The 23,629-nt window shown below is 47.2% G+C and overlaps 1 protein-coding gene across 2 annotated transcripts; it reads left to right on the top strand.

Annotated features, from left to right (window-relative positions):
• The first annotated feature begins 253 nt into the window (after positions 1 to 253).
• On the top strand, positions 254 to 19,054 carry LOC142930573 (protein-arginine deiminase type-2-like). Of its 2 annotated transcripts, XM_076073436.1 has the most exons (4): positions 254 to 439; positions 15,356 to 15,527; positions 16,520 to 16,592; positions 18,795 to 19,054. In XM_076073436.1, exons 1-4 carry the CDS (start codon positions 348 to 350, stop codon positions 18,887 to 18,889), a joined length of 432 nt encoding a protein of 143 aa, XP_075929551.1. In that variant the 5' UTR covers positions 254 to 347; the 3' UTR covers positions 18,890 to 19,054. The 2 variants fall into 2 exon arrangements, with proteins under 2 accessions (XP_075929551.1, XP_075929550.1); XM_076073435.1 differs by lacking the exon at positions 18,795 to 19,054 and having other exon boundaries at positions 16,520 to 16,912.
• The last annotated feature ends 4,575 nt before the right edge of the window (positions 19,055 to 23,629 follow it).

The following is a 23,629-nucleotide window of genomic DNA, read 5'->3' as shown; positions in this document are numbered from 1 at the left end:
TACCCCCTCCCCTCCATCTCTACCCCCTCCCATCCATCCCTACCCCCTCCCCTCCATCCCTGCCCATTCCCCTCCATCCCTGCCCCCTCCCCCACTTTCCGCCCACCACCCCTCCCACCCCTCCCAGGTACAATTACATCACCATGACCCAATAAGCACGAGCGAACCCTTCCTTATATTTCGCGCCGACAAAAAGTCGTGACTCACGACCCCCCATATAAGACGCCTGGCTATTTAAAGAGCCTTAAGCAGCTGATAACGTGATCCCGAGCGGCTGCTCTTCTTAGCTTGAGTTGCCCCGTCGTGTTTTGCAGGTGCAGTAGGAAGGAAGGCGTGCGGAGGACAACATGGCCAAGACTCGGACAATCTACCTGCAGCTGGACAAGGTCCTGGAGGAGGTCTTCGTCCTGGGCACTGAGCTGGTCATGGACATTTACCAGTGAGTGACGCATGGCGCTGTGTGTGTGTTACAAGTGAGTGATGCATGATGCTGTGTGTGTGTACCAGTGAGTGATACATGGAGCTGTGTGTGTGTACCAGTGAGTGACGCATGGAGCTGTGTGTCTACCAGTGAGTGACACATGGAGCTGTGTGTGTTACCAGTGAGTGATGCATGGAGCTTTGCGTGTGTAACAGTGAGTGATGTATGGAGCTGTGTGTGTGTACCAATGAGTGATACATGGAGGTGTGTGTGTCACCAGTGAGTGACGCATGGAGCTGTGTGTGTTACACCTGTAAGTGATATATTTGAGCTGTGTGTTGAGCAGTCGTAAAGTGGTCGAACAGAGCCGGTATACACCTATAACACTGTTTTGTTGTCGTTCCCGCGCACCTCCGATTAGCGCGGTTGGCTACGTACGGTGCGAAAGAAAGTTCAACATACATATAACTGTTCCCACTCCGATGCTACGATGTTTCCGCAGAGGGGAAACTGATAGTTAACGGTGGGAGGGATGTTGTGTGACAAAGTGGTCTCATGCCGGAACTTTTTACATTTACATTTTGACCTCTGATGTCATAAAGACATGAGTGGGCACGTCACCACACCCGGCCTTCAAGGGGAGTGTAGCTGATCAGGTATTTTCATCATGACTGCCTCCCCTAGTGGCCACCGATCCCGATAATTATGCTGGAGGTCGTGGGTTCAATCACGACTCTGACGCCTGCCGTATATTTGGAGTTCGCGTGCCTCTCTATAGAGATGTTAACTACCTCGCCTGGTGTACAGGAGGTCATGGGTTCAATCCCGACTCTGACGCCTGCTGTATATTGCGAGTTTGCGTGTCTTTCTCAATAGAGATGTTAACTTCCTCGCCTGGTATACAGGAGTTCGTGGGTTCAATCCCGACCCTGACGCCTGCTGTAAATTTGGAGTTGGCATGTTCTCTGTTTCCGTGGTCGTGTGGATTTTTCTCCGGGTTCTCCGGTTTTTCCCTCCACATTTAGAAACATGCGTTTTAGAGTATTTGGCTGCTATAAATGTACACGTTGATAAGCCACTTCGTTTAGATATAAATTGTGACCAGGTCGTTACTGAAAACGAGTTCCATATCTCAGTGGGCCTTACCTGGTTAAATAAATGTAAAAAATGTGTCATTTTTCTCCATATGTTTACACTACATATTCATAATAATTCATAATACATATACCAACGCCCCACATTGTCTTCATTGTTTGCCCGTCTACAGGGCGAGCAATAATAAGCGTACGCCAAGGACCGTAGTGGGATGGTAGTTGTAACAACGGCGGTGTAGCTATCGAGTGTGCAGGCATTGCCACTGCACCCGGGGGCCCACGGGCCGGAGGCACTCAGGTGCCAGCTATGAAGAGTGGTTTGCAGTTGGACAGCGTCCCCCATCGCAGTAATCTTTATCTCAACCACTATCACCGTATGTACAAATATATATAATGTACAACTATATATTATAATAGCTATACGGGCAGTTCTCGGCTTACGAGCCTAATTCGTTCCTAAGACCGGTTCGTAAGTCGAACGGTTCGTAGGTAGGAACACAATAACGGATTATTTAAATGCCCATGCGGTCGGTGTTATGAAGTCTGTTAAGGTTTAGCAAAACAGGAAAGCATCGTTAAACTCAATTAAGAAGAAACATTGTACATTTGCACGTAACACTGTAAAATAATACTGTGAAGTAAATCTTCATATATATAAAAGGCACAGTTGTGAATACGTGTGTCTGTTCAAAATGTTTAGCGTACTTCCCGACGTGCAACAAAATGGAAATTTGCCATGTGGGGACTTTCCAGGCTGTACACCATGCAAATATTATACAAAATACAATTTTTTGGGGGGGGGGGGGGGGTGCTCAATAATGCATATATGTTTCGCACGGCAAGTGAGCTGTGACGTCAAATCTGTCACGTGATGCGCGCATGTTGAAGCGTAACGCATTGTAGTGTAGTGGTTAGCGCGCCACGCTATGAACCCGGCTACCCGAGTTCGATTCCCGCTCACGGCCACCACCGGTGACGATTATTTTAACCGGTCCTGGGCCTCCCCTAGGTCTACTCAGCCTCAAACGAGTAACTGGTGTGGTGTTTGAACATATCTCACTCTTCTAGTCTCTCCACTGCTAGCCTGCCTGTCACGCTCCGCTCACTTTGCTCTCTCTGCTGCTGGCCTACCACTACACACTCTGATAGCTTCCCACCATACACTCCGCTAGTCTCTCCACTGCTAGCCTATTACTATACACTCGGATAGCTTCTCCACTGCTGGTATCTCACTATATCTTCTGCTTGTTTCTCTACTGTTAACCTTCCACTATATACTCTGCTAGATTATCCACCTCTAACTATACGCTCTGCTAGCTTCTCTACTGCTAGCTAGACTCTCTGCTAGCTTCTCTTGTCTTTCCTCTTCTCTTCACTCCGACCAACTCAACTCTTTCTCCCACGCTCCCGTGTATATAAATCCCTCCTCAGTAACTCCTCGTGAATTCAGCAGGCGACCTGCAGTCGCCTAACGCCCGTGGCTTTCCTCGTTATTGTCTCAATCTCCCGGTCTGCCCGGCGTCTTTTCCCCGCCTGCATTTGCAGCCGGCCAAATCACTGCCATGCATCTTAAAGAGCCGCCTCCTTTCCGTTGCTCCCTCTCACCACCGCACCTGGCCACCCCGAAGCGACCTCTCAGTGTCTGTAACCCGCACACCGCTTGCAAACCCCACCCCACCCACTACACAAGTGACACCTCTCCCACAGTCCCACTTCTCCCGGTAGTGCTTGTTGTCTGACAGCTGAAGTAACTGAACTGTGGATCATTTGAAGGCCAATTTCGACAAATTATTCTGGAGGTTCCCTAACCCCCCGTTTCCTATGCGTACGTAACATTGTCAGTAGACCCCCCATACGCAAGTGTACGCATTTGGGTTAACCACCCCCTCCCCCCTCCATGCGTACGTACTAAATGGATGGCCCCCAGCGCAGCAGAGCACTAACCGCTACACTACCACTCCAAACAAACAAAGTTCCCCCGTATAGCCTTAACAGACTGTAGGGGCAAGTGCTGTTAGCGAGCACCTATGAAGGCCAGAACGGTACACGAGGGGGTGGGTGGCCAGCACCACGCCCGACTGCCTTTGTCTCCCCAGTGGCGATGTTTACACATCGCACCGGGTACTCATTTGAGGCTGAGTCGACCTAGGAGAGGCCCAGGACCAGTTCAGATCATCGTCACTGGTGTTGGCCGTGAGCGGGAATCAAACTCGGGTCACCGGGTTCGTTGCGCAGCGTAGCGCTAACCACTACACTACCGCTCCACACTCACTTTCACACACACGTCCACACACACTCACTTTCACACACACACACAAACGCTGACTGCCATCGTGGGTCCAACTCATCACCTCGCGGACGATCGCAACTCTGAACAGCATGTTTCCGCGGTTCAGTTTGCAATTGCGAGTTCATGTTTTAAGTCAAAGCTATTTTGAAAATATATTTCATGGAAGCTGGTTCGTAAGAACGCGGTGTTTGTAAGTCGGACGTTCGTAATTAGTCTTCACCAATAGTAGCTAGTTGTAATTACTGGCGAAACGTCGTACTCAGATTGTAAATGTTGTGGCTTGGCTCTCCAACACGCCGGTGTGCTGTACCAGTGACGAATTGGTGACGTTCTATACTATTTGGTTCTATTCGGTAAAGTCACGTAGGTAAAAAAAAATGAAACAACAAAAATCACGACGTTTCGGCCACAACACAAGTGGCCTTCATAAAGTGAAGGGACCATGCTATCATGAAGACAGCGTTGGAATAAAGAAAGTCAAGCCAGGTTGCGTCCTTTAAGCTGTGTGGGATGAAACCAAACGCTTTGACAAAGGAATTAGCATAAACTGCTGATAGAACACTTAAAGTGCTGGTAGAACACTTAACACGGGGGGGGGGGGGGGGGGAGAGGAATTTGACAATGCAAACGTTGTCTTGAAGGGAAATAAGCTGCTGTGAAAGTTTGGTATATCACTACTTGGATAAATATACTGTACCATTGAAATTAGTTTAATGTTTGGTATGATTTAGAACATCTTTCCAATGATTGCTTAATTTGAAACCATCTTCTCGGTTGAAATTGTGTCTGTGTTTGTAAATCTGAATTGCCTCGTGTACAAATCTCTGATGATAACCTGTGGGTTTGCAAAGGACCTGGGTATTGGAGAACACCATATCGTGATCACCCACAGCATTGTAACAGTGGTCAGCCACGGCAGAAGAATTCGTTCTGCCGTGTTTCAAATCTGATTTGTGCTCGCGAATTCGGTCAGAGACATGCCGCTTCGTCTCCCCGATATAGCAATCACCACAGGTGCAGCTCAATTTGTAAACCCCGGGGTACTGTAAGTCCGGAATGACATCCTTCACATATGGGATCAGGTCACGGATTTTGTGTACTGTATTGAACCGGACCAGGATCTTGTGTTTGTTTAGAATTTTGGAGGTCTTTTTAGTAACGCCTGGTATATATGGTAGTGTGATTGTTTTGACCAGAGATAAAGGCAACGCTACTGTTATTATGGATAAAGATTCATACAACAACAAAATCCAGAATCTGCTCAACGATGGAAGTTACTCAAAAATAACAAACAATTACCCCACTAATAGCCTAGCGATAAAAACCAACAAGATCATCACAAGTTCGACCTCCCTAATCGACCCAACTAATCGTCCCTCCCTAAAACCTTCTGCTGCAAGACCCCCTAGATTCTATGGTCTTCCCAAGATTCATAAAGGCACCCCACTTCGACCCATCGTATCCACGATCAACTCTCCTACCTATAAACTAGCCCGTTTTCTGTCAGATACCTTGCTGCCTTTAACTGGCAAGACCGCCTCAGCAGTACTTAACTCAGCCCAATTGGTCTCTATGGTCAAAGACGTTGTACTGTCCCCTGACGATATCCTTGTCAGCTTCGATGTGGTCTCTTTGTTCACCAAGGTCCCAGTACCTGATACCATTGAAATAATTGAAAATTTGGTCCAACATGGACTAGACCCCGATACACCTGCACTGGTTAGGCACTGCCTCAACAATACCTACTTTACTTGGAATGGCTCCTTCTACAAACAAAATTAGGGTACCCCTTGGGATCCCTCTTATCACCAGTGATAGCCAATATTTTCATGGAGAAATTTGAATCAGATGCCATCCAGACTTCCACCCTCAGACCTTCCCTGTGGAAGAGATATGTGGATGACACTTTCGTCATTTGGCCACATGGCCTCCCAGCTCTGAACCTTTTCCTACACCACATCAATTCCAGACATCCCGCCATCAAATTCACCATGGAAGTGGAGAAAGATGGCAAGCTACCATTCTTAGATGTTCTGTTTGAGAGGAGACCTGATGGCTCATTGGGGCATTCTGTCTACAGGAAACCCACCCACACAGATTCCTACTTAAAACCTGATTCCCACCACCACCCAGCCCAAAATAATTCTCTCATCAAAACTTTATACCATAGGGCTCATTGCATTTCGGACCAACACCACCTGACCAGTGAATTAAAACATGTACACCTGGCCCTCAAAAGGAATGGTTACTCTGACCGTACCATCCGCCAAGCTGTCTCTCCCTCCATACAGATACAACCACTTGATACTCCGGTCAAAACCATCACACTTCCATATATAGCAGGCGTTACTAAAAATATTTCCAAAATTCTAAACAAACACAAGATCCAGGTCCAGTTCAATACAGTACACAAAATTCGTGATCTGATCCCATCCGTGAAGGATGTCATTCCTGATTTACAGTACCCCGGGGTTTACAAATTGAGTTGTACCTGCGGTGATTGCTACATCGGTGAGACAAAGCGACATGTCTCTGACCGAATTCGCGAGCACAAATCAGATTTGAAACACGGCAAAACGAATTCTTCTGCCGTGGCTGATCACTGTTACAACGCTGTGGGGGATCACGATATAATTTTCTCCGATACCAAGGTTCCTTGCAAACCCACGGGCTTTTATCAGAGATTTGTTCATGAAGCAATTCAGATCTATAAACGCAGACACAATTTCAACCGAGAGGATGGTTTCAAATTAAGCAACCATTGGAAAGATGTTCTAAATCGAACTAAACATTAAACTAATTTCAATGGTACAGTATATTTTTCGAGTAGTGGTACCCCAAACTTTCGCAGCTCTTATAAATTCCCATTTTCACACCATCAATAGGTAAACTCCCCCTCCCCCCTTTCCCCCTCCCCCCCGCGCCAAACTGCAAGTCCACCGGCACTTACACCACCTCTTTCCTAAAATCCGCAAATCAAATGCTAATTTTTATGCTAATTTCTTTGTCAGAACACCTTGTTTGCTCGCACACAGGTCCGATGTCTGAGCGTGGTTGTGTTTCGCTAAATTCTCGTGTTTGATGAGTACTAGGTGCCTCGGTGAATGAATATACTCTAACTTTAACATAGCTATTTCTGTGACCAGTTACAAGCTAATCACTCAGCTATTTCAATGCTAAATTTGATGCTAATTCCTTTGTCAAGGGGTACCTCTGCGGATGTGTATACTATAACTTAGCTATTTCAATGAGCCATTTCAATGCTAAATTATATGCTAATTCCTTTGTCAAGGCGCTTGGTCTTCTTTATCTTCTCACACAGCTTAAAGGTTGTGATCTAAGCGTGGCTTCTTCCACTCCCTTCACCTGATGAAGGCCGCTTGTGTTGTGGCCGAAACGTCGTGATTTTTTGTTATTTTATTTTCACCTACGTGACTTTACCCAATAGAACCAAAGAGTATGGATCCTAGCAGTCACGAAAGCTTTAAATCTAGAATATCAAATGGTTGTTTCTAAACAAACACAAGATCCTGGTCCGGTACAACACAGTACACATAATCCGTGACCTGATCCCATCCGTGAAGGATGTCATTCTGGACTTACAGTACCCCAGGCTTTACAAATTTAGCTGCACCTGTGGTGATTGCTATATCAGGGAGACGAAACGACATGTCTCTGACCGAATTCGCGAGCACAAATCAGATTTGAAACACGGCAGAACGAATTCTTCTGCCGTGGCTGACCACTGTTACAACGCTGTGGGTGATCACGATATAGTGTTCTCCGATACCCAGGTCCTTTGCAAACCCACAGGTTATCATCAGAGATTTGTACACGAGGCAATTCAGATTTACAAACAGACACAATTTCAACCGAGAAGATGGTTTCAAATTAAGCAATCATTGGAAAGATGTTCTAAATCATACCAAACATTAAACTAATTTCAATGGTACAGTATATTTATCCCAGTAGTGATATACCACACTTTCACAGCAGCTTATTTCCCTTCAAGACAACGTTTGCATTGTCAAATTCCCCTCCCCACCCCCCCCCCCCCCCCCCGTGTTGAGTGTTCTATCAGCACTTTAAGTGTTCTATCAGCACTTTATACTCATTCCTTTGTCAAAGCAAGACAACGTTTGCATTGTCAAATTCCCCTCCCCTTCCCCCCCGTGTTAAGTGTTCTATCAGCACTTTAAGTGTTCTATTAGCACTTTATGCTAATTCCTTTGTCAAAGCGTTTGGTTTCCTCCCACACAGCTTAAAGGACGCGACCTGGCTTGACTTTCTTTATTCCAATGCTGTCTTCGTGACAGCACGGTCCCTTCACCTGATGAAGGCCACTTGTGTTGTGGCCGAAACGTCGTGATTTTTGTTTTATTTTTGTTACCTACGTGGCTTTACCGAATAGAACCAAAGAGTATGGATCCTTGCAGTCACAAAAGCTTCAAATCTAGAATTGGCCACGTTCTATTTACGTGACAACCCTTACTAGTTAGCTGTGTTGGGTGGTCGCGATCTAACCCAAAAAAAACTCTATTATGGATTATATTGGTCGCAAAAGCCTACTACGTGTTAAATAATTGCTATAATAAGCGGCGCTATATAAATCTAGATACCTTAAGATCAGACATTCCGTTCACCAGCTGCCGTACCAACCACGCTACACCACGAAATAATCAATAAAATGAACACTATTTAAAACGCAGCACATATTTCACAAATCGGACTCAAAGTCCGATCGAGAGCTCAAGAGACGCGAGTCGCGAGTGTGTGGTTATGGGTAGGTGCCCTGGACATACGTGCGATGGACTTCTTTCGCACCGTACGTAGCCAGCCGCGTTAATCGGATGTGCGTTGGATACATCCTTCCTCCTGAGCACTAATCTGGAGATGTATTGTTGAGAACTATGGCAGTGGAGTTCACCTTCACAGCACTCTTTGCTTGGGTAGGAGCTCATTGTGGGGACTGGTGATGCAGTGGTTTGTTTCACCGCATAAATGAAACCGCTTATCTGACTTTGATTCCCAGCGACAGCTAACGTCAGTGGTGAGTAATCATAACTCTACCGGTCCTGGTTCCCGCCCTTCTTTTTTAAATTAACCTGCACTCACAAGTGTGGCAAGATGTGGTCAAACAATCACCATTATTGACAGGGCCTGGGGCGGGCCCTTATTTGGTAGTGACTTAATTTAACGAGTTGTAGCAGAAGTCTCTCTCGCGGGAAAGCAGAGGTGATAGATGTGCACAACATAATAGAAAACGTGGGTGGGTGGGGGGGAGTTAGTGGGTGGGAGGGGGGGAGTTAGTGGGTGGGTGGGTTTGGATGCGTGGATTTTGGTGGGTTTGGGTGAGTGGATGGGTGGGTTTGGGTGGGTGTGGAGTCTTTTGGCGCTTGAACATGTAGAGGTGTGTGAAAGGAATGTTCGGTGACCACCCTGAGGGGGTCTTCCGACGGGGGAGAGTGGGAGAGTGTATATATGGATGGGGGTGGGGGCAAGAGGGGGCAGGGAGGAAGTAATCAGCATTCTCGGGGGAAGATCAGGTGTATCGTGGAAGGTGGGTGAGAAAGGAACGCGCCCTATAAGTCATACTAACATCCACGTGGCTTTGCGTTTTGGGATGACAACCTCTCCTCTATTCTGGGGCCTTCTTATCTCAACTGGTGGCGGTGGGGGGTTCCCCCTCTCCCTTGGCCGCTCCCCGTCTCCCACCCTCCCAGGGCCTCTCCACCTTTCCTCTCATTTAAAAATGTTTGACGCGATTCTTGCTGTCCCTAAAAAACAAAGGCCAGCCGCAGAACGTTGGGGGCGACAAAAAAAAACAACCGCTTCGCAAATATTTGCCAGGCCCCATATGCCCATGCGTCCCGGTCAACGAGGGGGGCAGGGGGACACTTTACTCTAATTTTAAACTTCGGCGGTCAGAGGGGGGATACCCTGACCTTATATACCGTTTCATTGCCTTGTAGGACAATGTGTTCATTGCCCGCTTGAGCTAGCAGGGTGTAACGCCTTTGCCCCCATGGGAGATGGTGGCTGGCGGGGGGTCATGGTCTTTCCAGTTTTACAAGGATGGTTTTCCTGGGCAATGATGGTGAACGCTTGGAGTAGGGCGTGCTGGTGTTTTGAAAGGGTTACTCGGTTTCAAGCTCCCCCCCCCCCCCCCCCCCCCACAGGGCAGTTTCAATCGATGGAGAGAGGTTGTTGCCACATTTGTCAAATGTCACCTTCTGGTATAAATTTGGGATGCCCGGGCATGACCAAAACCGCGCGTAAGTGGGTTTGTATTGTGCCTGGGGTACATGCTAGACAGTCAGGAGGGGTTTGCTGTGAATTTTGCCCTTTCTTTTGTCATGTATGTGCCATGCATGAATTTTAACTGTAAGAGTTTTGAGCAGTATTGATCTTGGGCCGGATTCTCGGGGCTTTCCAGATTTAGGACAATTTCAGCAGTGTGATGTCTGGGAATAGAAGGTTTGTTCTGTTCCATTGTTTCAGAATTGCTGATCTGGTCCCAGCACCTTCCTTGCCTAGCAAACGGTAAGCCTCCGATAATCTATATGTGGGCCTTGGCTCTTCCAGACAGTCTATGATAGGGCGGTGGCGGGGGGGGGGCGTCTAGGTTTCTGTCAGGGGCTTTGTTTTGGCGTCCCTGATCTAATACAGTAGTCCCTCAGTTAACGGTGACATCGGTTAACTTTTTTTTTAATCGGTTGACATTTCGTCTCCCATAGGACCCCCGTGGTTTTGACTGATGTTAACATTTTGATTAACGGTAACGTTTACGTTATGCACGCGGGGCGCCAATTTCGGCTAATCCGAGCACTCGTAAGTGGGCAGAGCGTACCTCAGCCAATCAGCGACGCCCATTTATGAGCTTTTAGATCTCGACTGGCTTTGTTTACATGACGTTTTCTGTTTTGGCGTGGAAACGTCTCTCTTGCAGACTTATTTTTCAACTTATAAGTGAATTAAATGCACACTTATTTCGATTGCCAGTAGTTTTCATGGAACGGATGAAACAGTTAGCCAAGGGAGTACTGTACTATTATCTTAAGATATCTATTGTTTGCTTATGTAGTCAGTAAAGGCTTATACTATGGGATTTGCACATAATTGTGCACTCAGAGGTGTTTTGCAGCTGTTAGGATGTTTACATTCACAGCCAAATCAGTGACTGATAACCAAGGAATGTAAATGTGATCGTAAAAATGATTTATGGAAGATACGGGTAACATTCGGTGAGGTATCGCGTTTAAAGTAGGTCTTACCTTTATACCTCCACTGGCACCTGCCATCTCCTCGCCATAGCTGCTGCTGCTTGAGACTGTCATCACCTCTCAACTTAACTACTGCAACCCTCTTCTCGTTGTACGTACACATGTATGTCGAGCTTCTTTCACACCGCATGAAAGCCAAACCGTGCTAATCGGAGGCGTATGACGTCGCTAAATCTACAAACTCCATCAAACTTAATCCACAACACCCTGTAAACAATGCGACATCACCCCCAATTCGGATCGATTCCTGGCATCACACTCGATACCTCTAAGATACTCCGTGGACTTTCCTACCTCGCCCCTCTCTCTTAGCCCACTTTACTCCCCCTCGAGTGCTCTCTGCTCCAGAAACGAGGGCTTTCTGTCCGAACCCCTAAATAAACTTTCATGGAATGGGAGGGCACTCGTTTACTCTGCTGCTGCCCCCCCGCCTCCCCGTGGCAGCCTTCACATGGCCCACCCTGTTGAGCGAGAAATCACAACGAATGCCATCAACAAGGTGACCGAATATCGATGATCATCGATCTCCAGGTCTCCAGAGCAACAACACGAGCCCCCATGATTTGGAATTATTTTATTTTTCCCATCCAAACCGCCGTCACCGTTGCCCGGATTTGTCAGGGCTAGAGGCCTTCCTCATTTGCCGAAACGAATATCTCTCTCTCCCAAAAAAGTGTGTTCATTTGACCATCTACCGTAAGATCATTTGTGACCTGAGGAATTTATCCCCTCTGCCTGCCAACATTTTTTAAATCTCCCCCACCCCCCCCAAAAAAGCTCTGTACATGTGCATGTCGTCCCCATACTTGTACAACACCTTGAGCCATGGTCACATTTATACGCTTTGTTAATCCAAGTAGAATTTTGTTGTACTGTTGAAACAACGCTGCAAGTCGCTTAAATCCCCCCCCCCACCAACCCCCCCACCTCTGTCCACTCAACAGCATAAATGGGTGCAACACCGTCTGTCAGCAGGTCACGTGTGGTGGGGTAAGGGGCCGTCCATGAATGACGTCACGCACTTAGGGGGGGGGGGTCAGACATTTGTGACGATGTGTGACGAGGGGGGGGGGTGAGAAATGTGATGTCACATCAAAATGCGCAACTTTAAATAAATATAGAATTGTTATAACAACACTACTTGTTATAACAACACTCCTACAACATCAGAGTGCAGCGCCACATTAAATACGCACTACAATGTCAATAGTTTAAAGCGATTTGAAGCATGTTTTATTTTCAAAATGGAAATATGGTTTTGGGGGGGCAGAGCTTTGTGACGTCATATTTGAGGGAGGGGGTCTGACTTTTTGTGACGCCGTGTGACGAGGGGGGGGGGGTTAAAAATCATCCAAAATTATGGACGGCCCCTAAAGTGTGGGTACTCCCGTGCTCTTCCAAGATGTCTGCCCATCGTGGAAGAGAAGCCCACGTGCCCTCGAGTGGAGAGGTCCTGTCGTTAGCAGCGGTCAGAATCAGAAACTTTATTATCCTCGAGTAATCCGATGAGCTAAAACTCATTCTTTTTTCACAGATATCCAGGAGAAATCAAATGCAGTGTGAGTAAAGCGAATGCAGGGCAGCATCAACTTTGCACGAACGCAATTCGTATATACCCAGGGCTCGGCAACTTTTCAAAAAAGAAGAGACATTTTTGTTTTGTCTTTGACCAATATAGTTCGAGAGCCGTTCGCACTCTGAGCTCCTTGTTACACACAAACACAGCAGCAGGTATACAGGCAGATGACAACCACATTGTGACTTAACCAAAATAGGTGATGGAATAAACTGCGTCTATTTAGTTTTTGTCCCCCTTAATGACACTTTAACAATACAGTTTGACTTTTGTACATTTCGCCATCGTCTAGATATTCTAAAGTGACCCATTCCCTGCCATACTTAATCAATTATCTTTACGTTCAATTACGTTTAAGGCCTACTGTCTATTTTACGGCCGCCCGCAAGGGGGAAGCCAAAGAGCCACCACATGCGACTCCGGAGCCGCAGGTTGCCAACCCCCCCTGGTATAACCCATGGCGCTTGGCCATCTGCAATGATTCCAATCGTCCGCACATCCCCAGTGATTTGTACACGCTGTAGATGTAGCAACTCGCAGATAACATTCTGGTTCAGAAGTGCCCATCAATGGCCGCACCACAGATTTGTTTGAGTTGTCGGTGGGCACTTCTGAACCGGAATTTTCTTTGTCGCCAGCAGCGGTCAGAATTGGAACCTTTATTATGCTGGAGGAATCCGATGAGCTATAAAGCTCTTTTTTCACAGATGTTCAGGAGAAAGTACATGCTTGTGCGAGGAAAGTTAAATGCAGGGCAGCACCAACTTTGCATAAATGTATTTCCTATAACCCATGGCGTTTGGCCATCTGCTCTTATTCCAATCATTCGCATATCCCCAACGAATTGTACATGCTGTAGATGTAGCGACTCACAGAGAACATTCTGGTTAAGAAGTGACCACCAACAGCCGGCGGGGTTTACAACCGAACAATTTGTGGCTCGTTTCATCATCTTGTCTCTCTCGTGCGCGTGTGCAACAGTGAAGAAGGGGTCGGCGACGAAGTGCCCTTGGCTAAAGGTTCAGAACGCAGTGGTCACCACATAAGAGACACAACTCAATAACTGTGCAAGTTTACCTGTGCCTATGGTTCGGTGCCCAGGGCTCCCTCTCCAGATGCGATTGCTTTGCCCTACAGCTATGCAGATTGGTGCTGTTTCCCGAGGCCCATTCATTGCTATGTTCTATGTTTATGTACTGTATGTTGAACTTCTTTAGCGGCGTACGTAGCCTACCGTACTAATCGGAGGTGCGGGGGAAGGACGACTCACTGTACAAGCAGCATTGATTAATATGGACTGGGACTTGGGGTGGGGGGGTACTTTGGTGTCTGATTCACGCTGCTGTCACAGAAGCGTTGCCAAAAACAAAAAAAGGTCACACGTTGCAATGGGGAGATGGGGGGTAAGCAGTTTGCAAGCAGAACAAATTAACCAATCGAATGCGAGCCCTAGCCTTAAACCATAACCAACTAGGCAGTCAACCACAAGTACTAACCTTAGGTGCACACAACCTATGCATGCATACACATATATACAAAGACAAATATGCCCTCTGTAGCGTTTACCAGATTGTTGGGGGGCAAGTGCTGTTGGTAACCACCTCACGAAGACCATCATGGCACACTAGAGTTAACTATTAATTTTTATTTTATTTTACCAGATCAGACCCACTGAGCTGCATAGCTCTTTTTCAGAAGCGACCTGACCACAAATAATAGATTAACAAAGTATCAATCACGTGGAAATGTATCATAGTCAAATACTCTAAACGCATGTTTCTAAATGCAGCTCAGAGGTATGTTAACTTAACAATGGTTGGTGGCTGTCACACAAACCTGCTTTGCATGTGTCTGAACTGATAATTATCAATTATAATTGAGATAAAGTGGCCACCCAAACGGCTGCATTAAATGTGCTAAGACATCCTATATAGAGTGTACATACTGCCACAAATGAGTTTCACAACTCCCGTGGAGAAGGCAGTGGTGGCAGATCAGCTCACATGCTGGTGCAGGAGGGACTGTGGCAATGCAGTGCCACGATGGGACGGTGAGGCCATCATCCAGCAGTGGATAGATAATGTCTGACGATGCAATCCGAGAGATAAATTGAACGCAACTTGCCATGTTGTTGCAACTGATCCAGTAGGGGCTATTTTGAGTGTAAACGACAACCCGTGTGTAGGACATTTAATTTCTGAAAATCCTGACAGACTATGTGTATTCAAAACAGTACAGGGGATGGGTTTTTTTTGTGAGAACTCTTGCTTATACGGGCGCCACAGTGGCGAGATGTTAACTTCCTTGCCTAGTATACGGGAGGACGTGGGTTCAATCCCGACCCTTACACCTGCTGCATATTTAGAGTTTGTGGTGTCTCTCTCCCCGTGGTCGTGTGGTTTTTTTTCAGGGCCATCCGGTATCTAGCTGCTATAAATATCCACGTGACGATAAGCCACTTCATTGAGCTATCATTTCTGACCAGGTCCCTTCTAGAAAAGAGCTATATATATAGCTCAGTGGGGGGCCTTACATGGTAAAATAAAACAATTGTTTAGCTCAGTATCATATTTTGGCAATGCAGCAGATTTTGTTTAGGATTTTACCATTCAAACTAATGCCAAGGAGTAACGCGTTTGGGATGCTGTACATTCAAATTGCCCTACCCCCCCCCCCCTTGCCCATTCCTAGTGTGGCACCGCCGGGGGCAGAGAGCTTCTCTGTGAGTGCCAGCGTGGACGTCACGTGCTGGGTGAGCACGCCGTTCAGGTCGGCGGCCAACGACACACGCGGCCGCGTGGCCGTGGGGACCCAGGTGCACGCTCAGGTGCTCACGCCCAGCCAGGAGGTTGGTGACAAGAAGGTGAGAGCATTACGCTGCGTGTGCATGCGTGCATGTGCGCGTTTGTGTGCGTGTGCGTGCACATTATGGGGGCACGGCTGGTGCATTTGCCAGTCATCTCAGTCGGTCAACTCATGGCACCTGGGTCTGTGGCGCAGTAGTTAACGCACCACGCTACGAACCCGGCGACCTGAGTTCGATTCTCGCTCACGGCCAACACCCATGACGATTAATGATCTCAACCGGTCCTGGACCTCCCCGAGGCCGACTCAGCCTCAAATGATTACCTGATGCAGTGTATAAAAACATTGCCACTGAGGAGACAAAGGCGGCCAAGCGTGGTGTTACCACCCACCCCGTCTTTGCCTTGCCGACCTTCATAGGTGCTCGTCAATAGCACTTGCCCCAATAGGCTGTTAAAGGCTATATGGGGAATCTTTGTCTAAATTCGTCCACCACCACCCTTTATAACCATTAATACTGATTCATCTGCCACTACAGTGAGGGCACTTAATCACTACCACGAGCAACAACACCACCACTGTATCTGCCACTGGATCCATTTACTCTCCACCGTGACCGACATTGATATCCCTGCCACACCACTCTCATCCGTCCAAGTGCACAGGACCATTAGCACCAACACTCCTACCACCGGCCACTGCCGCAATCATCACGATTGCATTCACGGGATATGCCCAGGCAAAATGAGTATTCAGAAGAGGGATGGATGCTATTTATTCAACATATCAGAAATACAATGGAATAATTATATGTGATGGCAATAGAACAGGTGTTAAGATGTTCAAACACCAAATAGATACCTATTTCAAGGAATCAAGTCTGCATTAACCACACATACTTGCAAACAAACATGCTCTGATAATATATACATTGTCTTTGAAACAGAGTGGCCTACACCAGAGATGAGGGTTTTGTTAATTCAGGTCTCAACTACCCCCCCTCCCCCCACACCGCGCGTGGTACTCATCCTCTTTGGGTTTTGATTGCAGATGTCCGTGACCTTTTACGGAGAAAAGGCTGACGTTGCCCTGGCCAAAGCTCGAGTTTACCTGACGGCCATTGGTGAGATGTGGTCGCTGAGTGTCGTCACTTCTGCGTTGTGTCCTTGTGCGAGTGACAACGAGCGTGATACTTTTTTTAAAATCAAAATTCAGGACCTACGGAACGCGAAAATATGATTCAATAACAATAACACCCAACACCAACCATGATATGAGCCCCTATCTAATATGTGGAATTCTAAACCCAAAGCCTAAAACATTATTCTTGACACGCAAGCCAACTAACATGAGCTCCTCATCTTAATAACTAATAAAGTAGAGTCATACAGTGGTGTTTCTTTCCATTCAATCCCGGATTCACTCTGATAGTCACCCAGAGCTTTTCGGCAATATCGGGTAATGACAGAACTGTGACGTCACTTCCTGTGATGTCACACCGTAATGAAATGGCGACGGGGGGGGGGGGCATTGAGCATGTAGTATCTAGAGTGGCGTTATCCAATTACCTTAGCAATCGATTATTCTAGCAAATTCTGTGCCATTTGGATAAGACAAAAATAGTTTATGTTAAAATAATCATTCTCACGTCTGTTTTCCACACGTTGATACTGAACAGAAGGTAATGGGTGGGGCGTGGTGACTCAAGAAAAGTCGGCAATGTCACGCTGGCCATGGCTTGTGGGGATGGTTTTCTCCCTTAAGGATGGGGGAACAGTCACCATTTTAAATGGGCCTGAGTAATCAAGTACCAAAACATAATCGTTGGTTACAATTTTTCATCAATTAATTGACTTAATCGGCTGCCCGTTCCAGCTCAAACAATAGCATACAATGAACTGCCTCATATACGCTACTTTATTTGCCATTATTCCTGTTATCTCTGCTTTGAAGCCAATTTGCAATTCATCTGGTTGTCCAAAGATCCCTTATTCCTGTATTTTAATTAACTTTTGGTTAAGTGGAAGAATGTGAACAACAGCTGTGTAACTCAAACAGATGTCTTTCTTTTGAAACATTGGTTTTCTTGATGAGGAGATGCACGCGAAGGTTTTGAAGCGTTGAATCTTTTCAAGCTCATCTCTCCTCTGTTGCCTGTTCTCTTCTTCATCCCGCCCCTCGCCCCTCCACTTCTTCCCATTCCTACCCCCACACGTCTGTGATACCTACGTTCTCCTCTTTTGTGGTCACTCATTCCTCAACTCTTGCACGCCCCTGCCATCTCAATCATGATATTCTGTCTCTCAGTTGTAAGCTCTGTCAAGTGCCTTGAGTGAAGGTGCTCTCTATAAATATAAAATTAGATGAGGTGTGATTGACATCATGCAATGTTCACAAAGCATTCATGTGTCTGTCCACAGGAGTTAATTAGGCGTCTGATCGTGGTTGAAGGTGGTTTAAACAAATCGTGAACTTCAGAGATTGTACTCAATTTATGAATGCACCTACGTCACTAGTTGTGGAATATGAAGTAAATAAACCATGGTCTGTTTCAATGCGTAAAATACCAACACAATATGCTCTGTCAGTCTGAGAGCCTTTTGTGTTTTAAACTGAAACTAAACTTTTTATGTTATTTTACCAGGAAAGGCCCATTGTGCTATATTGCTTTTTTTCAGAAATGACCTGGCCACATATGGTAGCTCAACGAAGTGGCTTACCATCATGTGGAAATGTAAAGCAGCCAAAATACTCTAGACGTGTGACGTTGATTCTAAATGTGGAAGGAAAAACCGGAGGACCCGGAGAAAATTCCATGGAACCACACGGAGAACACGCACACTCAAAATATACAGCAGGCATCAGGGTCGGGGTTAAACCCACGACCTCCTGTATACCAGGCGAGTTGGTTAAGCCAGTAAGAACTAAACAGGTTTCAACTTTTAGTGCCACTTAAAGTTAATAATTGTTCCTGCAACGTTACAGTGCTTAGTAAGTAGTGCTTTTGTAATTCAGATGCACTGTGTGACCGTCATAGTATAATTAGCATAGGAATAATGTAGTTTACAATATTTTTAAAATATAAAATAAAACACATAATTACTTTAAGGACATTTGACTGAAGTTCATTGTTTACATCAAAAAGGTGTGGTCAAGGCATAACAATTCAATATAGTTTGGGACGGACATGGACAGAATTATTCCCTTATATTTAATAGAGAGGAAAAGAGGAACAGAGGAAGTTCGTTGACCTGGACTCGAAAGTGAGATATTTAAGCTTTGGCCGTGCGATGGTGACGATGCTGTTGTTGTTGTTCGATTACAGGCCTCTCCCTGGATGTGGACTCTGATCGAGATGGCATCGTAGAGCAAAACCACCCTAACAAGGTAAAGCGCCTGGCAAGGAGTGTGTGTGCTTAACCTCCGAGTCATCGTCGTTGATCCTGAGCCCCCTGTATTTTTCTTCTCCCCACGTACCTCCACCCTGTGTCACACCTCCTCTCTCTTGTCTGCGCATCTCCTGCATCGCCGCTTCCTCTGCCTGGCTGCTGCAGAGCACACTCATCCATTGTCCTCTGTAGCCTCCTCAACCACCTTTCGCCTTCCCCAGATGGGGAGAATGACGATCATCCGAAATGCCTCTGCCGCCAGGACTGCACACAGAAAGAGACCAACGTTACCCTTCATACTCCGATCCCTTCACTGGCACACCCTCTGTCCTGAATAAACTTAAAGAGATCACCCCCCTCCCCACCCCCCTTCCCACCCCGTTCCCCTCATATCCCCCCCTCGTCCCTATCTTTCCCCCATTACCCTCTTCCCCTCCCCGTATAAACATTAATGTCCTCCCTCCCCCCGCTGGCGTTCCCCACCTGTGTGGGGTAGTGTGCCCAGTTTTTTCCGCACTTCGCTAGGCCCCTGTCACGCCGAAAACTCGGGGCTGCTGTTTGCAGAATTTCTGTTCTACTCCCCCCCCCCCCCCCGACTGCATTTTGGTGATCGGCGCTTTGTATGGGGCTCGCGTTAATCCGTTTTTTTGTTGCATTGGGTGCAATTGTGAACGATCGCCATATCAGACATTAGTACATCTATAATGCAGGTTTTTTTACAGTTACAATAAAGATATGAATGTCGTTAAACCCGCCACCACCACGAACCCAAAAAACACCTGTATTATAGATGATGTTGGTCGTGAAAGCCTACATGTTAAACATTAGTACATCTAATCGCCATTATCATTGGTTCACTACAGCTCAAAGATTCAGTCCCTACAAGGCGTGTGGTGACATTAGAAAATTCCCCATGTGTCTGTGCTCGGCATTTGAAGGCCTGAAGACCGGAATTGGTGACTTTGCCGACAATGTGTTAATCAGGGAGGCAGTTCCAGATCCGGACAGCAGAGTGAGGAAGAAGGGAGCTTCTGTCCAGAGAGCATGCTCTGGCAACTCGGGGGGGGGGGGGGGGGGGCAAGGGCTTGGCAGGGTTGTCAACAATATAAAAAAAATAGAGGTCACCCTCTGTTTCTCTGCAAGGGCTCACTCCTGCCTACTCCCTTCTCGTTTCATCTCACCCTGTCCACTCCCTCTCACATGCTCGTGGTTTTCTGTCAAAGCCCAGCTAGGTGGACGGCCGCACACTATCCTCTTCTTCCCCCATCATCGGTGGTGAGATGCTAACTCCTTTGCCTGGTTTACAGAAGGTCGTGGGTTCGATCCCGACCCTGACGCCTGCTGTATATTTGGAGTTTGCGTCTTTCTCACTCTTCCAGTCGTCGTCTGGATTTTTCTCCGGGTACTCTGCTTTCTCCCTCCACATTTATAATCGACTTGTGTTTGGAGTATTTCGCTGCTATAAATTTCCACACGATAAGCCACTGCGTTGAGCTACCATTTGTGGCCAGGTTGCATCTGAAAAATAAGTAAATACCTCGGTAAGTTTGACCTGGTAAGATAAAAAAAAAATTGACTTATTGATATTTTTTTACTTTACACTCCTATCGTGTTTTCCTATTGTTTGTTAGCTCATCGGATTCCCCCAGTATAAATACACCTTATTTGTATAGTTTTATAGTTCATAGGTCATTTACGAGTAATTTTAATTGGTAAGTTTGGACAGTGACGCCGGCACACGTGGCCCACTCCGTTTCGAATCACGTCACGGGATCTCGAATGTCCACCACTGTGAAGCAGACAGCCCATTGTGTCTCTGGTTGATGCACCCCGCGGCGTCATCCAGGGCGGCCCCTGGGCTCGAACCGCGCGCGTCTGCAACAAGCGGCAAAGGCGCGAGTGCTCGGCCCGTGTCGTCATCCCCAGAGCGTGGCCGCAGTCTTCGCTCACCGGAGGGTGGCGGTGTGGGGGGGCGTTGTAGAAGCTACGATGGTTGTCGTTCTGTGCCCGTGGCGCTGGGCGGTGGTGCAGTAACGGTTTTGCGCTATGCCTCGCAACGAACCCGGCGACACGGATTTTATTCTTGCTCACGGCCACCAATTATCTGAACCGATCCTGGGCCTCCCCTAAGTCGACTCAGCCTCAAATGGGTACCTGGTGTGGCGTGTAGTAAACATTGCCACTGGGGGGCAACAAAGGCAGCCGGGGTGTGGTGCTGGCCATCCACCCCCTTGTGTGCCGTTACAGTCTTCATAGGTGCTACTCGGGAAAAGTACTTGCCCCAACAGTCTGTTTAAGGCTATATGGGGGATCTCTATCTCTGTGGTCCTGAGCGGTAGTGTAATGGTTATAGCGCTGTTCTTTGAACCCAGCGATCGGCGTTTAATTCCCACTGTGACTGCCACCAACACCAGTCTGAACTGGTCCTGGACCTCAGCTTCAAATAAGTACCCGGTGCGGCGCGTAAACATCACCACTGGGCAAGACAAATGCGGCTGGGGCATGATGCTGGAAACCCACCCCCTCATGTGTCGTGCCGGCCCTTCACAGGTGCTGCACGCAACAACAGCGCTTGCCTTGACAGTATTGTTAAGGCTACATGGGGGGGATCTTTGTCTTTTTCTCTGTGGCGCGTGAAGGCGACGTGGAAGTGGGGACCCAACGGGCATGGCGCCATTCTTCTGGTGAACTGCGACAAGGAGAGGGACTCCACCCCAAAACCCGACAATGAGGACCGCTACCTACAGGGGGCAGCAGGTGCGCGGTCGCCACTCCATGAACTAAAAATTGATCAACTAAACGAATTTTTATTTTAACAAGCAAGGCCCCACTGAGCTGTATATAGCTTCTTTTTCAGAATCGACCTGGCATTCACAAATGACGGCTCGACGAAGGTGGCTTGTCATCACGTGGACATTTACAGCAGCCAAATACTCTAAACGCGTGACGTTGATTTGAAATGTTTGAGGGAAAAACCGGAGGATCCGGAAAAAAATCCACAGGCGACCACGGGGAGAGAGAGAAAGAGACATGCAAACTCCAATCTCCACCTCACGCCGCTTCGCTTTCTCCGTGCTCCTCATTGACGACCTGCTGAGCGTTTTTACGCCTTAATAATACAAATGCACAAAAAATGTGTGACGTGTGACATGCGTAAACGCCCTCTAGATCAGTGGTTCTCAACCTTCGATTGGCTACTTCTGTGACCCCCTTGTTGAATTTTGTTTCATACGAGCACAAGCTCCTTGCCTGACTAAACATGGTTCTGAGAAATAATGTATGAATAATGGACATCAATATTTGAACCAGTTGTCCATTTCATGAGGTATCCTAACTAGGTAGTAACTGCAAGTGCATAAAAGAAGAAAATTAAATGGACGCTGTGCAACGCGCGAGGTAATTTGTTCGCGCTCGCTGGTTATCTTGGAAACCCACATTGTTTACAATCGGTGAGTTTAGAAAGGTCTTTCATATCGTTTTGGGTTACCATATGGATATAAATTTCATCTTGGTTATTTTATATTGGCAGACTCATCTAACATTATTTACCCAATGACTCTCATTGATAAATCACCTCAGGTACCCCCTGGGACATTGCCACCTGTACCCAGTGCGGGATTATCCGAGGAGCATGTGTAGCTACACATGTAGTAGCTACACATGTAGTAGCTACACATGTAGTATCTATTACAGTGGCTATTACAGTAGCTACTACACACGTGTAGTAGCTACTACACGTGTGCAGTAGCTACACGTACAGTAGCTACACGTGCAGTAGCTACACGTGCATTAGCTACGGGCCCCGCACTTTCAAGGGCCCCGCGCTAAATGCTTTGAAGCTATCAATTCCGGTTCAGTGATTCTCTATTATTATAGTACTATACCGACTTCAACTTTTATGAACGACTGGGTGTTTAAAGGTTAGCGATTTGTCGTATTATCTGGCTGTATAGCAAACTAAACAATACAATGACTTTACTATGCAAGTAAAAAAATTGTGTTTTCATAGTTTGGCCCCTTTATAACATATGCTACAGGCCCCGCACTAGCTTAATCTGGCACTGCTTGTACCCCCGAGTATCCCCCGGTATGAGAACCACTGCTTTAGAAGGGCTCCCCCTAGAGGGGCGAGAGGCTTTGGGTGTCGACGAAGCGTCGCGGGAGCCATGTTGCGGTGCCCACAAAAGTGGAGGGAAACTGGGAGGAGGGAAGACCAGGAACGAGGTTGGGTAGATGCAGTGGAGAAAGAGAGGAATGAGAAGAGGGAATGAGATCGAGTGAAGCTGCGACGCTGGCTTCAGAAAGAGAACCATGGCAGAAATATGTTGGGCCTCATAGTCGCTAATGAGCTGACGGGTTATGATCGCCGTGTTACTAATGAGCTGACGGGTGATGATCGCTGTGTCACTAATGAGTTGACGGGTGATGATCACCGTGTCACTGAGCTGACGGGTGATAATCACTGTGTCACTAATGAGCTGATGGGTGATGATCGCTATGCCGCCGCATGTGACCATCCCCCGACAGACCTGCAGGACATGTCGCCCATGCTGGTTCGTACCCGAGGTCCCGCCAAGCTGCCGCCCGGCTACAGCCTCCAGCTGCACAGCCTCGAGTCGCAGCACGCCGGCGTCTTCCACGTACCTGGTGAGAGGCCCATCGACCCAACGGAGCACTGCGCCACAGTGGCTAAGAGATGTTAACTACTTCATCTGGTATACAGGATACAGGAGGTCGTAGGCTCAAACCCAACCCTGACGCCTGTCTATAA

This window comes from Petromyzon marinus, chromosome 42 (assembly GCF_048934315.1).
Source record: "Petromyzon marinus isolate PM22_M1 ecotype Great Lakes invasive population chromosome 42, UKy_Petmar_22M1.pri1.0, whole genome shotgun sequence".
Taxonomy (NCBI): domain Eukaryota; kingdom Metazoa; phylum Chordata; class Hyperoartia; order Petromyzontiformes; family Petromyzontidae; genus Petromyzon; species Petromyzon marinus.
The sequence above is the reverse complement of the archived record's forward strand: the minus strand, read 5'-3'. Positions and strand labels throughout refer to the sequence as shown.

What these genes read in the sequence shown, in the direction of transcription:
- LOC142930573 (XM_076073435.1), top strand. Translation starts at nt 348, where the DNA reads ATGGCCAAGACTCGGACAATCTACCTGCAGCTGGACAAGGTCCTGGAG. An exon ending in CTGGTCATGGACATTTACCA is followed by an intron (nt 440 to 15,355) that starts GTGAGTGACGCA and finishes GCCCATTCCTAG; the next exon opens with TGTGGCACCGCCGGGGGCAG. An exon ending in AGGAGGTTGGTGACAAGAAG is followed by an intron (nt 15,528 to 16,519) that starts GTGAGAGCATTA and finishes TTTTGATTGCAG; the next exon opens with ATGTCCGTGACCTTTTACGG.